General features: G+C 40.4%; 1 protein-coding gene across 1 annotated transcript in view; it reads left to right on the top strand.

The window, feature by feature from the left end:
* The first annotated feature begins 7,676 nt into the window (after nucleotides 1–7,676).
* The window catches only part of LOC147612954 (kinesin-like protein KIN-13A), a 50,440-nt gene continuing 41,364 nt past the window's right edge, over nucleotides 7,677–16,752 (top strand). Inside the window, exons 1-7 of the mRNA XM_086782228.1 lie at nucleotides 7,677–8,790; nucleotides 8,963–9,193; nucleotides 10,768–10,980; nucleotides 11,179–11,286; nucleotides 11,628–11,705; nucleotides 11,875–11,956; nucleotides 12,074–12,236. Coding sequence (XP_086638354.1) covers nucleotides 8,590–8,790; nucleotides 8,963–9,193; nucleotides 10,768–10,980; nucleotides 11,179–11,286; nucleotides 11,628–11,705; nucleotides 11,875–11,956; nucleotides 12,074–12,236 — 1,076 coding nt within the window. The 5' untranslated portion in view covers nucleotides 7,677–8,589. The remainder of the gene's footprint in view (nucleotides 8,791–8,962; nucleotides 9,194–10,767; nucleotides 10,981–11,178; nucleotides 11,287–11,627; nucleotides 11,706–11,874; nucleotides 11,957–12,073; nucleotides 12,237–16,752) is intronic.

Raw genomic sequence — 16,752 nt, 5'->3', positions numbered from 1 at the left:
ATCCTCCTACCTCTAGGTCAGGGGTAGTGCGTCCCATGTGCTAGGATGTTCTTTGTTCTCACTGGTGCTGTCAAGCACTAACACCATTTGACTCCACACTGTGTTGGACCAAAGGGTCTGATCTCACAAGCAAATGCATGTAGGAAGGTTTAGCATTGTCCCTCACAAACAGAGGGTTGTTTCACACCAATTTTCCTGAACGTAGGTGCATGAATGTGGCGAATGATAGTGCCGGATCACCCTCTGAATAGGAGACCCTCTCTTTCTTTCTTTCTTCTTTTTAGAAAAAGAGGGTGACCATACGTATATAAAGGTACAAGTGTGGCTTAGTGGAAGGTGCGGGCGTCCGCTAAAGTTGGTAAGTGCATGGCTAAAGTTGGTACGGGTGTGGCTTAGTAAAAGGTGCGGGCATATGCTAATGTTGGTATGGGTGTGGATCTGTGAATGGACGTACGTTAGTAAAGGTATGACTGTTCGCTTATGGGAGGAATGGGCGTACGCTTGAGTAGGTACGGGGTGGCTTATTGAAGGAACATGTGTACGCTTATAAGGGAATAGACCTTCACTTTCTCATGTACCACCATACATCTGTAAAGGTATGGACATACGCTTTCAAGGACTGGCAAGTCTACTGAATGCACCAGAATGGCATGTCTCCTGAGAGCTGCCGTGTGATATTCCCCTGATAGTGCAATTGAACCCTCTTTTTACTCCTTTTCAATGCTCTTTATGCTTCCTTTAATGTTCTTTATTCCTTTTTAATGCTCACTGCTCTCATTGATGAGGTAGATTTGGGAAGATCTAGCCAGGAAAAGCAAACAATCGTGGCTAATAAGCGTACGACCGTATGTCTGAGAAGTGAACGGCCCTTCACTTCTCGTAGAAACTAGCCGAAACTGAATGCACCCAATTTCTTCTCTAGATTCTCTCTGATTTTGGCCCTTCCTTGGTGTTTTTTAATGATTTTCTTTTTGTGGATGGCTTAGGCTAATCCCAATGTATCCAATGATGCCTAGAATGCTTAATTAAATCTAATAACCTAAGATTAAGCTACTTATACAAATTTTTATCTAATTTTGATCGAAACAAGAAATTAATAGACTCAAGAGCAAGATTAGGAAACTTACTTTTGTAGCTCCCACTTTTGATGTAGCTTCCCAACATCCCCATGCTCCTCATGCTCCATTAAACTCCATTAGTTGAAGAAAAACAAGATCAAACCAACAAACATACATATCAAAACATACTCCTACCGGTGGCTTTGCATTCCAACCGGGCAAATCAAGGCTCTAGAAAGTGATAGGATGTGGAGGACCCTAAGCTAAATGCGTTCCCCACTAGTAGCGGCACTAAAGATGTTAACCAACATGAACATGCTTCCTTGCACAAGAGAAAGAAGGCTATCCAAGGGTCGGTTCAGGAACTAGCAATTAGCCAACCCTAATGAGGGTTAACTCCCCTATGTGAGGCCGCTAGGGGCTCACACTCCACCACGTCTTGTGTCACTGAAGTGGAACTTCCACAAGCTAGGTGAGGAGCAAAGAGAGAAGGAGCTATGGAGAGCTCAACTTCTACTCAATGCCTTCATGTGTGCAAGAGTGAAAGAGAGAGAGTGAAAGAAGAAGGAGAAGAAGAGGCAAGCAATGAAAACATCACCTTCATGCACATACCACAATCAATCAAGCAAGCAAGCATAGATCTCCACAAGCTTACCACCATAGCAACAAAAAGAGTGAGAGAGAGAGGAGAAGAACTCAAATGTGATAATGGATGAAGAACCAACATTGATTCTTCTAGCTCTATGTACACCTAGGCTCATTGATTCTTCTAGCTCTATGTACACCAACATTGATTCTTCTAGCTCTATGTACACCTAGGCTCATTCTCATGGGTAGCATTACACAAGTCGTAAGCTCGGTTATCCTATATATCTTTTACATGAAACGCTTAGCGCAATTACATCAAAATGAGTTATATGAAGTATAAGCACACTTTTAAAAAATGTCAACCAACGAGTGTGGTTAACACACCCTCCTTCTCGGTAATAATTGCATTTACCTTTCTTCTCAGGCTTATGACCCCCCTTCTCGGCATCCTTTCCATGAGACTAGGCTAATTCTGCCTTTGGCATATAGCTACCGTGAGAAAAAGCTTTGTCTTTACCTTTTTGATTGCTTCTTGGCAGTGAATGCTTGATCTCCCACGCGCACTCTAATCAGTTTTGCCAAGATTTCTCTTCTTGAGCACTATAACCAACTCATCACATGTAAAGGCATTGGGGTTACCCTTCATCATGAGCTAAAGTGTGGATACAAAACCTTAGTATAAATCTAGTAGTAAAGTTATGAGAACAGTAGACACCAATGAACTTGCCGAATAGGCCTCATCAATACATGTTGAGAAACTCATCCATTGAGTCTCCCTCATTCATATGCTTGGACTCTTACTTGCCCATGTAGGCCACTAGCGCATCCCAAGCTTGCTTTGAAGTTTTGCATGAGTGATTATGAGGAATCTCATGTGTGTGTAAAATTTGTTGATTAACGGGAGGAGTTAAAGGTCCTCCACATTTATGTGTGTTTGTAAAGGTTTATTGTTTAAATATTATTTAGTGAGAGGTGAGTGTAAAAAAGGTAAAAAAGGTGAGAAATTCCAAGTGATGTAAGCAATGATGATAATGGAGAGAATCAAGGGTAGCATCATGCATGAGATGATTTAGGTGGTGTGGAGATATAGGTGATTTAATAGAGATAATGTTTTTTTATTTTGATGCTATAAATTAAAGTAGTTGTAAGCTTCTTTGTGAGTGATTTGTGATGAGGCTAGACCTTTATTTATGCTAGGTATTGTGTCCAATTAAGTGTAATAAAAGAATCAATACCCTTGTCTTAATCATGTATTTAATTCACTTACTATGAACTTCCCTAGATTTGCGTAATTTCAAATTGGTATAGTTAATGATTAAAAATTAGCTTAGGTCTAAAATTTGCTCTCCATTTATAGTTTATCGTGTTCAAATAGGGTTTCATTATAGTTGAGAGAGCATGTGTACCTAGCTTTGGTTCTTCATTCCTATGGTGCCACGCATGTGATTAAGCAAGTGCCTTCGACCCTTGATTCATATCAGTCACACCAAGGAGAGGTACTGATTAAGGGCTAGGACTAGATGACATGTCAAGGGACATGAATCCTTAAAGGGGAGTTGTTGAAATATTGAGTCTACATGTATGGGAGTGGCAAGAGTTTGGTCATGTGAGTGTTTGGAATTTGTTGATGGAGAAGAGGCAAGGGTCCTTCACATTTTTTTGTGTAAAGGCTCATTGGTTGAAAGGTATTTTGGTGAGAGGTGAGTGTAAAGAGGGTGAAAAAGGTGAGAGTCCACCAAGTGATGTAAGCAAGGATATGAATTGTCATGGGGCCACGTGGGCTATGGTGAGAATAAAGGGAAGCACTAGATGGTTTAGGAGATGTGGAGATAATTTAGGTGATTTAATGGATATGATTTTAGATCTAAACACTCAATCATGAACTATAAAATTAATGTAACCACAAGCTCATTTGTTTATCCAAATTACATCCTTTTATATGCTAATTATTGTGTCCATTTAAGTGCAATTAGATGTCATTATCTTTGTCTTAATCATGAATTTAATCAGCCTCCTTAGATTCATGTTGTTATCTTTGTCTTATTCATAAATTTAATCATTTGCTACGAACCTTCCTAGATTTGTGTACTCTCAAGTCCACTGAGTTAAATTTTACATATACTTGAATGTTAAGAGCATGTGCACCTAGCTTTGTTGCGATTTGGCCTTCGTTTTTTGTGTAACATGGCCCTACGGTGCCACGTGTAGTCAAGAAGGTGTCTTGGAACCCGTAGGGGAGTTGGTAATTTAGGGTCTAGAAGATGATGTGTCAAGGGACATGTATCCTTGAAGGGGGAGATGTTGAAATATTGACTCTGCATTGTAGGAGTGGCAGGAGTTCACTCGTGTCTGTTTGAAATTTGTTGCTAGAGGGGGCCCTAGACATTTGTGGGTGCTCAAGAACACTATTCGTGAATGATCTTCTCTCCTTCATCTCTTTCATTGGGAGAAAAGTCTACACTCAACTAATTTTTTATGAAGAAAGACCTACAAAAAGAGCATCTTTCAATGTGTGAGAAGTGGAGAATGTGTATGTAAAGGTTTATCGCTACTCAAAGGTTATTTGCTGAGAGGTGGAGAAGTGGAGAATGTTTGTGTAAAGGTTTACTACTACTCAAAGGTTATTTGGTGAGAGGTGAATACAAAGAGGGTGAAAAAGGTGAGAGATTCCAAGTGATGTAAGCAATGATATGTACTTGATGATGTCATGGGGCCACATGGGCTTATGGAGAGAATTAGGGGTAGCAAAATTTAGAAGAATTCTAGGTTATTTGATGAAGACATTAGTGGATATGATTTTAGATCTAGATGCACAATTGTGAGCTACAAATTGCTGTTAGCTTAACCTCATTTAGTGAGAATGATTGCAATTGGATTAGATTCTTGTTTATGCTAATTATTGTGTCCAATTAAGTGCAATTAAAGTAATTCCCTTTGTCTTAATCATGAATTTGATCACTTGCTAGCTATGAATCTCCCTCTATTCATGTAATTCAAGTCCATTGAGTTAAAATTTGCATATACTTGAACATTATCTGTTAACCTAGTGTTTGGTTGCATAAAATCTTAGATGGACCTTGTGTTGCGAAAAGTTTTAAATTCAATGCACATTATAGAAAATGATAGATGAATATAATGTCAAAGGAAGGAGAGATAGTCTAGGTCATGATCCATTGAAAAAAAGCATGTCCATATGCTCAAAGATAAAGTGAATTTATGCATTAAGAGTATACTTGGAGCAAAAGTCTAGGTTAAAAAAAAAAGTATGTTCGTATGCTCCAAGATAAATTGAATTGATGCATTAGGAGTATACTTGGAGCGTAATATGAGGATCTTCCTTGATCTTAGGTGGACTTTTATGCATGTATTTTAAGAATAATTGTTTAAAATTCAAGTATTTGAATCAGTAGTCACATCTAAGAAGCTGTTAATGCATTTGAGCATGGGTCCTTTCATTAGGTAAAGGTGTACTAAAGGCTTGCTTAAGTTTGAAGTTAATAAAGTTGATAAAGGAAACACAAAATAATTGTTTAAAATTCAAGTATTTGAATCAATAGTCACATCTAAGAAGCTGTTAATGCATTTGAGCATGGGTCCTTTCATTAGGTAAAGGTGTACTAAAGGCTTGCTTAAGTTTGAAGTTGATAAAGGAAACACAAAAATATTCCAAGGATATTCAGCACATGATATAAGAAAGGTGTGATAGTAATAGTTGTCAAAGATTGTGTTCTCAAAGAGGAGCAACAAATTTGGTTCAATTAGCATTTTGTCATAAGGAGCAAAATGGAGTATGCTTGTTTGTACATGAATCTATAAGAACTAGGGAAATTTTGACTTGTTGAGAACTTATTTGGTTGCATGTAAGGAGCCAAAAAAGAGAGGCAAAAAGCTTTGTTCATTTATTTTTAACTCCATTTTTATGTGGTAAGGGTACAAGGAGATTGTGGATTATCACCTTCACTTTGATAAGGGCACCATTAGAAATAAATGAATGGACCCCCAAAATTGCACCCATAACTTGCATTTGGCCATATTAGTTTATATTACTTTGCTTACACATTTTTTTTGAGCTAAGAGTTGATGCATGCATCATAATTTGTTGAGGGTCTCAATAGAAGAAATGTAAAGAGGTCTTAATAAACTTAACGACATGCCAATGAAAGGGCGTTGAACATACGTATGAAATGGCAACACCTCAATTTTTTTGCAACATAATCATCCCATCTCTAGCTCCATAATTGCACCCTTTGGTTTCTAAAAAAGGGGGGCCTCAAGCAGGTGCATTGATAGTAATATCTTATTGCCCCCCTTATCCTAATCATGCACTCAAAAAGTACGCTTAGGGAGCTTACACACATATGCTTGGTAATCAACATAGGCCCCTATATAAGGATAAATAAGGGTCTATAGTGTGTTCATGCAGCCTTTTGTTGATTTCATACATGCCAGATGTATGATTGGAGCTGCTTTGATGGCAAAACCTAATTCACAAAGGGAGTTGTGCACTTCTTTTCATCTTCACAAGATCAAATAGATACATGTTTAGGGCCCACTACTTGTGCTAGGAAACATACAAATTTCATGAAAACTCATCCAACCTAAACACAGTAGGATGATGCCTCATGGACAACTCTAGACTTAAAGAGATGAACTCATGATTCATCCTTAATGTGCATGGTACATATGACTTGACCACTATGCCAACCGATTCTCTTAATTGTGATGAGAGAATTATGGGTTATTTATCAAGCGTATTATCTTTGCATGGCCCATTATAGGATCTAAAACCCCCTTAGATTGTGTAGAATGAGGATTTCACTTTTATTGAAAGTTTATTTATCAAGCTTATTATCTTCCCATGGTCTATTATAGGATTTGAAACCCCCTAAGATTGTGTAGAATGAGGCTATCACTTTTATTGGAAGTTCAATGACATCTATGGGGTGTTTTCACACAATATTACAATGTAGGAATCCACATATGATTAGATGTTTAGCTTTGTTCGAGTTCGTGCAATATTAAAGCACTCCCACACGTAGGCCCTTTATAGATGGCTGAGGTCGCTAGTCCATTCTAAATCCACATTGCATTTAGTTTTCCAAGATGGATAGGGCTAGATGTGTAAACAACCTTAGGCTAGTAAAAGTTGGTTATCACCATAAGATGGTGTTCAAAGCAAAGCTAAAGTGGCCGGTAGATTAGGGCCACCAACTTCACTTGCCACAAAAGGTTCACACAAAAAATGTTCAGCCCGCAAGGTGAACACAAAGCAAAAGTTGAGTGACACATTTGTGCATTAATAAGTTTTGAATCTGGGACCTCCAATTTTACCCATAGCCCCCTTCACAAGCGTATGAGGCTTGTTGTTGGTAGATGTGAAGAGGATTTTTAGAAAAAATCATATACCTTGTAAAATTGGGGTGGACAGCGGTGGAAGTCATTCCATATCTGGGTGCCCATTGTCCGAAGCCATCCTTCCCAATGCCCATGAGGTGCAAACCCAACCAACCTTAGGGAGGACAATGGACGTTAACACAGTTTCACATTTTGTCCCCTAATGTGAATGGGGGCGAATGCTACAAAACCTCATGTTTGGTGAGAGACTAGAGTGCTTATGAAATACACAATTCCAAGACATTTTGTGTTGGAATGAAGTAAAACTTGAGGCTTGTGGTGGGCTCACCCCACACACACACACACACACACACACACACACACACACACACAAAAAGCAAGCAAACAACAATTAGAAGGAGATGCCAAAAAGCTTTCCACCTTTCTGGGGATACCACTGTCCACACATCATACATGCAAACACATGGGGATACCACTGTCCACACATCATATTAATGTTCTACTGTGATCTTCAAACCCATCTAACCTAGGAACCATTCATCAAATCTTAACATGAAATGGTAATTCAGCTGTACTTCTGTAGTCACTTAATAAGAGTTAATCCATCATTAGTGATCTGAAATGTCGTGCTTAGCAGCTAATTGGGTTTTTGAGAGCAGCTGAAGTTGATGGATAGGGTGGTTCAAACGTTTCTGTGCGGTTCCCAAAAAGCCTGCAAAGAACCCCAGAAGCCAGAAAAGCTCAGTCCTCCCCCTTGCCACTCAGAGATCTTCAAAGTTCCACAGTGCACATTCGTTCTTTGATCTCGAGTCTCCACTCTCAATCACCTCTGTTGGAGATCTGCACCCATCACAAGGATCTCTCTTTTCTGTCAAAAGGAAAAAGACCATACTGAGGCGCAGTAAGTGCACCCACCATCACCATCTCTGCAATGCTACCATTTATAGCTCTCTCTCCTCTGTAACCTTCTCTCCATTCTTTATCCGAGCCTTCTTTCTGCAGATTTTCACCCCCTGGGCCCTCCTCTTCTTTTCTCGGTTTCCTCCAAGGGCTCTCTCTCTCTCTCTCTCTCACACACACACACACACACACACATTTTTTTTTAGTGAACACACACACACACACACACACACACACACAACCTTCATCCCTATCTTCTCTCGAGTCTCTACCTCTCCGCTCTGCTCGCCCAAACCCTTTATCTCCCATCCTGTCACTTCTGCATGCTCGCAGAGTTGTGCACACAGTGCCGAATTTCTGACAGTAGCCCATAGTGGGCACCATCCCACAGTGGCCCTATATCCACCTCTGTGCTTTTCAATCCTCGCGTCGTCATTCGCCCACAAATTTTTATCTAATCAGGCCACAATTGTGTGAAAGAAAGCTTCGAAGCGGATCTTCACAGCAGCAGAATTTCGTTATTTTTACAACTTCCACCCACCTTCCTCTAATTCCCCTTCTATTTAGATCTCCTAGTACACCACCTAACTTGTCAGTTCATGTGCTTTGGTAACTGAAACGCCATATCTAGCAACCTATTTGGGCCTTGCCACTGGTCATTTTGGTGGTTTTTTTGTGCTTTTGCATCATGGGCGGGCAGGTCCAGCAACCCAGTACGGCATCGCAATTTGAACAACAACATGGGAACCTCTTCCCTGGTTCGCACGCAGGGGACACAACCGACGCTGTCATGGCAAGGTGGCTACAGTCTGCAGGCCTGCAGCATTTGGCCTCCCCAACGTCTTCTCCTGCTCTAGATCCTCGCCTTGTACAAAATTTGCTGATGCAGGTAAATTTTAACTGCCCCTTCTTTCCCTTTCCTTTCACATCACAATGTAGCTATGATATAACAGGAGTTTTTCATCACAACCCAAATTACACATAAAGCAAGGAGTTTTTATTGCCTCTTCTATAGCCCCTCTTCAGCTAGCTGTTTTGACCATGCAAATGCACTCCTCCAGGATTATGCCAGACATGGTGTACAAACCTTGGAGGACAGACAAAAGCTTTTCAGGCTTATCAAATCCATCAGCAGTGGGGCGGAGCCTGGTAGTGAACCCTTGACTCCTCCCCCATACGGATCTGGAAGACAGAATGGTGCGGGTGGGCTCTCATCTCCTGAGCTTCGTGGAGAGATTGGTGCTGGAATCCTAGACTTGCACTCCATTGACGATATCGAACTTCTATCTGAGGTGAGCTGTCATTCTCTTCTTGAGTTGTATAACAAGTGAGTGAAGGATGTGTAGCAAGCGAAGGTCATGCCACAAGCCCACCCACCCTTACCTGTTTTTCAGATACTTCTAATTAAGTAAAATAGAATCACACAAAGGGAGATCTCAACCAATTGGGGGCACTCTGCTGTCATTAATGCCCCGTAGGAGTGGAGGAGAAGAAAATACCATGGTTCAACCCTCTCATAAATCTGCTGTATTTTGTCTGCACAGCTCTAGAAGATCCCTGTATGTGGGCCCAAGTGGCCAAAACAATGTGAACAGTGGCCAAAAGAATGTGAACAGTGGCCAATACATTGGGTGTCATAAAACCTTTGAAGGCCTCTGAGCATCTGGTCTTCCAGATATGCCACGCTGTGATACTAGCAATAATCTCGCAGCAGGTGGTGTCAATACTCAACAAAGGTGGTGTGTATAGAATACGTTTTGCATTGCATAACTTACTCTTTCCATCTTCCTTCAGTATATTCAAGCGTGAAGTTGGAAACGGGGAAATGTGGTTACCTATGAGCTGCCTGTTTCTCCTGAGATCAAAATACCTCACTGTATGATTCTGTAATTGACTTGACCTTGTTTGACCAGCTGAAAATGGGAGCAAAAAAGAGCACTCAAGCTCTATGATAGCTTGCCAGATTCATTTTCCCTTAACTTGACAATACAGAGTGAACTGTTTGAAAGGTTCAGTTCTTAAATTGTATTTCTGTACTGCTTGTACTTTTGCTTGAGATCCCATCGTTGGAAACTATGAAGCCCAAATACTCAATGTGATTAGTATGTATTGCAGGGATTTGGGCTGTGGAATAAAGATTAACATGGTGATTATAGGTGGGCTTTGTAGGACAGCTAACTTGCCAGGTTCTTTATCAGACATTATTCCATAGAGGGCCAGCAAGCTAGCATGGTCCCTGCCTGTCAGTTTTTCCCCATCATACCCAGCCTTCAGCAATTTGTTTTGCAGCTTTACCAGTCCCTGAGCAGACTGTTTTGCTCGTCTAGCCTGCATGCATATGATGATTAAGCCAGAGTACAATTTTTGCATCTTGCCCCCCTGAAGAAAGCATTCACAAACTTTGGTTATGGTGTTAAGTTCTTCAGTTTCTTGGCATGCTCTCTGCTAGAGCTAGTCCTTGACACCCGAGTGGCAGATCCTTTGTAGCAAGCTATCCAAGCTTCTTACAAAAACCCTCAACCCCAGACACACAAAGTCCCCCCCCCCCCCCCCCCCCCCCCCCCAAAAAAAAAAAAGTAAAAAAAAATCCCCCCCTCTGGCAGTGGGCCAGCAGGCTCCTCAAAAGCTGTTTTATTTCCCAGAAAATCTGGCCAATTCAGCTTTTACTTTTTAACAAATGGATTTTTATTTGAGGCAAAAGTTGCTTCACAATTCTTTAGCAAGCTGTTGTGACCAAGATTTTTGCAAAAGACAACTGCTTTGAAACAAAGAAACAGTGCAATAGTTCTTTTCATCCCTTTTTTCTACCCTATTAAAGATGATTTGTGATCAGAATTTTAAATTCAACCAGCACACTTTTTGGCAGGAGGCTGCAAATGATCCTTTTCAGGCCTCTCCCTTTGTCGCTGTAACAGAGAAAGGTTTTGAAAATGAATCCGATGTTTTTTGGTCCACTAATAAGCCACGGAGTAGCAAGCACAGAACCCATGATGAGGGCAGCCCAATGAGAGCAGCTTTTTTCGAGAAGGAGCTAACAGGAAAAGACAGTACAAGTGGCCTTGCAAGGATCAAAGTAGTGGTATGTGTTGTGTCATTGGTGTAGGCTCTGATTGGTCCTCATTGTCTACTAGTTGCAGCTCCTTGTCTTTTCTTTTCATGTTTATGTTTAAGTAGACATTTTGATTTTAATTTTAGTAGCACACAAACCAAAGCTAAAGCATTGTGGAATACAACTGAGCAGTGTGATTGAGTTGATGTTTGTTTGACTTCTTTGCAGGTCCGGAAACGACCTCTAAACAAAAAAGAAGCTGCTCGCAAAGAAGAGGACATTGTTACAATTGATGGAAATGGGTGTTCTCTATCTGTTCACGAGCCCAAGCTAAAGGTGACGATTGTTTTAGCACGCACCACAAGCATGACCAGGCAGAACTTACTCCTGTGCCAGAACTTCTGAGTTTGTCAAAGGCACTTTTGGTACAATATGCCTGTGCTCATAGGTTTTATTGGATGCACCACTGGGCCCCAACAATTTAACTCAATGCAAATTCCTTAGTGTTTTAAGTGTTGTTACTCTTGCTATTAATCTGTGTGAAGGGGTAGAGATGCTAGATTGATTTAGAAAAATAATTTTAGGGCTTTTTATTTTTTTAAATGTAATATGTACAAGGGTTACATACAGTTCTGTGCGACCTCAAAACAGCTTCTAATAACTTGTGTGGGGTGTAGGTGGACTTGACAGCATATGTGGAAAAGCATGACTTTATGTTTGATGCTGTCTTGGATGAGCAGGTCTCAAATGATGAGGTATTAGCATTACCATGTATGGTCATACTTCATGCTTTGTTTTGTACAGTGCAGGATTGTTCAGGGAGTAAACAAGGCAATTCTGCTATGGTGTGTCAGCTCTTTCTACCTTTCAGTTGTTCTATTTATACAATTATGCTAGTTATATTGCACTCCTTGTGGTGCACAGGTGTACAGAGTAACTGTTGAGCCAATAATACCCACTATTTTCCAGCGTACAAAAGCAACCTGCTTTGCTTATGGTCAAACAGGTGTGTCATCTAACTGGTCCAATCAGAGATTTGGAAGGCAACGTCTAAAAAATATGGATAAAACTTTGATTAAATCCTATGTTCTTACATTCTGGACAAACATTCGCGGCATTTCAGGGAGTGGCAAAACGTTCACAATGCAGCCTTTACCTCTAAGAGCTTGCCAAGATATTCTGGATATGATGCAGCACCCAGCTTGCAGAAATCAGGGGCTTCAGCTATGGCTTAGTTTTTTTGAGATTTATGGTGGAAAGCTGTACGATCTTTTGAATGATAGGAGGTGAGTATGACTGTCCAGAGGAATTCCTCCTGTTTCAAGTAGGTAGCTCCCTCCCTCTCTCTCTACCCCTCCAACACCCCAAAGTTCATGTGGTATGTGATTTAGTTCAGAACAAACTAGCGAATTCGACATGTGAACAAGAGAAATGCACCGTAAGAGCATGTTTGAACTACACATTTTTCAAGACTGTATATTGTGAGTGGTTATACAATGAATTTTATGAACTTGAGAAGCTATTGCTGAAACTGAAAATTGGAATGCTGAGCTGGTCGGTTGTCCTGTGCAATATGTTTTTCAAGGAGCTCTCAAACATTTGTAAAAAAATTGCTGAGCTTGTCAGTTGTGTTTTGGGAGAGCTCTCTGTAGCCAAAAATCTTACATATCCTCCCCCCTCCCCCTCTTCTCTACAACATCTCTGTCAGAGACAAAACTCTTGATGATCCATCATCTACATACCTGTCGTCTTGTCTCCACATGAAGTATGCTTGGCAAACCTAAAGCTACCACAAACACGTCTCGAGTGGAGTGTGCAAAGAGATCCCGTAATATTGGATGTGCTACTGTTGAAAAACAAGGGCACCACTTTGTGTAGGATCTACTAACCCTTGTAGCTTCCCACAGATAGTAAGTGCAACATTGTCTAGAGAAAAGTGTCATTGGTATGGTTGCTCCTTATGCTTCTGTATTGTACTTTGATGTTCAATTTCTGACTGGCACAAAAATTCCACATCCAGGTCGTTCTCAATTGTTAACAAGATGGGAGAGGAGTGCATGATCATCATCCAGATTAGGGTGTGATACTCTTGGATGTGGATGTTATGAGTTTGGATGTCATAGCACGTAGTCTATGCTATGCATGATGGAGTTGATGATTTGTTTGTGAGGAGACTTACGGAGTCAAGCTTGAACTTTTGTTTTTGTAAAATTTGGGAAATATGTAAAGCTTTTATAGCTTTATTAACATGATTAAGACTTAATTAATGAACATAAGACAAATACTACAGGAAAAGACTGAGTTGTTTGCATTGAGACAGGGGCCTTTCTTAAATAGAGGCCGAAAGGGTACAAGTGAAGAGACACATCCCTGGGAAGGGATGTGGCTCTTGAATCAATGGTTATGTCCTTTGGACTTAGGAGTGTGTCTTTTACTGAATAGACATGTCCTTTGATAGTGACCCATGTGTAAGGTTGTGACCCTTTACAGGTGTCCTTTCAGTTAATAAGGGATTGAGGAGTAATTAAGGAGAGATTAAGAGAGTTAGTCACAATCTTGACATTCTCTCCCACTTAAAATAAGACTCCGGCTAAGAAGAGATGGTTGTCTTTGAAAGAATTCCCGAAGAAGTTCTGGATATTCTTGTAAGTCTTTATCACTTTGCCAAGTAGAGTCGGAATCATCAAGATCTCTCCATTTAACCAAAAATTCTGTAGTGAGCTTATGTCGTGTTTCTTTCTGTCTGACATCAAGAATTGTCTCTGGAATTAAGAGTATGTGTTCATCTTCGATTTTTGGAACATAATCCAAAATATCTAAAACTGGAAAATCACCGTCCACAAACTTCTTGAGCCAAGAAATATGGAAAGTTGGATGAATTCTACTCCAAGAAGGCGGTAACTCCAACTTATAACTGAGAGATGAGTTCTTCTTAATAATACGAAAGGGTCCATAATATCTTGGGCGAAGCTTTGGGAAGATTGATTTCACCGTCTTGTATCGATGAGGGGTAATATATAATAATACCAAGTCTCCTTCTTGAAATTCAATGTTACGATGACGCTTATTAGCTGTGCGTTGATATTGCTCTTGGACGCTGACCATCTTATCCGTAATCTGTAATAGAATATCTTGCATTTCCTGAATGAGTTGGTTTGCTAAAGCCACTTTATGTTGAAGAACAAAGTTGGCAGGAACAAGGGGAGTATGGCCATAAGCTGCTTGAAAAGGTGTCATTCCAATAGCTGAATGATAAGAATTACTATACGCAAATTCCACCAAAGGTAAATATTCTTTCCATGAAGCTAATCGAGATTGAACATAATGACGCAGCATTTCTTCCAGAATCTGATTAACTCGTTCCGTTTGTCCATCTGTCTGTGGATGATAAGCAAAGCTAAAGAGTAAATTTGTACCAAGAGACTTGAATATTGAAGTCCAAAAATGTCGTGTAAACTTTGGATCTCGATCAAAAACTATAGATTTTGGCAATCCATGAAGTTTGAAGATATACTGTATGAACAGTACTGCAATATCTGAAGCCTGGGCTGCTTTCTTGCACGGAATGAAATGTGCCATTTTAGAAAATCTGTCAACCACCACAAGAATCTGTCTATTGCCTTTAGAAGAACGTGGCAATGAAGTGATAAAATCCAAACTAATACTTTCTCAACGTTTATTGGCAATTGGAAGTGGTTGAAGAAGACCAGCTGGAACTTGTCTGCAAGCTTTCATACGTTGGTACGAGAGACATGCTGTAACAAACTTAATAACATCTTGCTTCATTTAAGGCCAATAGTATGTAGCTGTCAAAAGACGATATGTCTTGTTGACGCCTGGGTGTGCAGCATAAGTGACCTCGTGATGTTCTTTCACCAATACTCTTCGAACATGAGTATCATGAGGTACAAAAATACGATCCTGATAATATAATAAACCATCCACTATTGTATATGCTCCATAAATCTTCAAGTCGAAAGGAGTTGCATTCTAAGAATTGAGAATTCGAAATGCATTTCCAAAATCACGATCCTTTGAATAATGGTCCTTGAAACTTTGAGGTATATCCATTTCAACTGTAGAAATAGCAAAGACCGAAGCTGGCGGCATACGACCGAGGGCATCCGCAACCACATTGGTAAGAACGGGAACATACTCAATTGTCATATGAAAATTGGCTAAGAATTCGACCCAACGCGCTTGCCTAGCATTCATAATTGGCTGTGTGAATATATATTTCAAAGAATGATGATCTGTTTTCACCACTAAATCTGCACCAAGGAGATAATGTTTCCATGCACGATAGGCATGAACAATAGCCAAAAATTCCTTGTCATATACCGGGTATCTTACTTGAATTACAGAGTGCTTATGACTGTCAAACGCAATAGCACGTCCTTGTTGCATCAAGATGACACCAGTGGCAATATCAGAAGCATCCGTATAAACATCAAAGGGGAGAGTAGGGTAAGGAATAGGAGTTGTTATCAAAGCTGCCTTTAAATTTTCAAAAGCTTGTTTTGCGGTTGCAAGAGCGGACTTTAGAAGTTCTGTGAGAGGAGCATCTATTTCGGAAAATCGATGAACCTTTGTGTGTGATAGAAGTTAGCAAGTCCCAAGAAAGAACGAACATCATGGATGTTTGTGGAAGTTGGCCAATTGACAATAACCTGAATTTTCTTTGGATCCACGGAAATACCGTTTGCTGAAACAACATGTCCAAGGTACTCCAAGGATGTCTTGAAGAATTCACTTTTGCCTAGATTAATATAAAGAGCATTGTCATGAAGCACCTAGAAAACGATCTTAAGATGTGCCTTGTGTTCTTTCATATTATGATTGAACACCAGGATGTCGTCAAGATAGATAATGACGAACTTGTCCAGAAACGAAAAAGATCATTCATCAGACTCATAAAGGTTGCCGAGATGGGAGAACCGCAGGAAGCTCTTGAGGAAAAAGATCCAAGTATGGAGCAAAGAAAGGTTGCCTGAGGTAGATCACCTTTGTATCTATGTCCTCGGGAGGATCGTTGGCTGAATAGACCATTAAAAGTGCTGAGGAACAACCACTCTTGCGAACCCACCGTTTCACTTGAAGAGCTGAAAGGGTTGGTGTAGAAGGTTGGTCTCTGATTCCTTCGAGTGCCACAAGCATATCATTTTCAGCAAATTGTATGGAATGGTCCCGGAAACTGATCAGGGGATCATATTGAAAGGGTTGGTGTAGAAGGTTGGTCTCTGATTCCTTCGAGTGCCACAAGCATATCATTTTCAGCAAATTGTATGAAATGGTTCTGGAAACTGATGAGGGGATCATATTGATACAACCATTCTTGACCAAGGATCATATCATAATGTGCCAAATTCATGACTTGGAAATCCAATTTGTCACGATAGTGAATTCGAAAGAAGAGGTGTTTGGCAACGGTGTCACACAAGGATGTGGAACCATCGACAAGCTCTACTTCATAAATAACAGCACTTTGAGAAGTCCAAATCTTCAATCTCTGAGTCAAGGTGGTTTCCACAAAGTTATGAGAACACCCACTGTCAATGAGCACATGAATAGGGTGACCGGAAATAGAACCTTGAAGAACCAAAACCTGAGTAGACCGCTGGGGCAACGGTGAAGAGGCAGCTTGTGTTGTGGCAGCAGCAGTGATCACTGAAGCATGTGCAATAGCATGGTGATTAACTGCAGGCTTTTCTTTGTCAGCAACTAGGGGTTTCTCCTGGGAAGTGGAGGGTTCAGCATTAGAATTCTGTCAATGGGTTGGTCTTTTGGGGCACTCAAACCAAC

The sequence above is a fragment of the Cibotium barometz genome, chromosome 44, assembly GCF_041138505.1.
Source record: "Cibotium barometz isolate CiBa-2024 chromosome 44, ASM4113850v1, whole genome shotgun sequence".
In the NCBI taxonomy this organism is placed as follows: Eukaryota; Viridiplantae; Streptophyta; class Polypodiopsida; order Cyatheales; family Cibotiaceae; genus Cibotium; species Cibotium barometz.
Note: the sequence above shows the minus strand (reverse complement) of the source record. Positions and strands in the feature narration are given on the sequence as shown.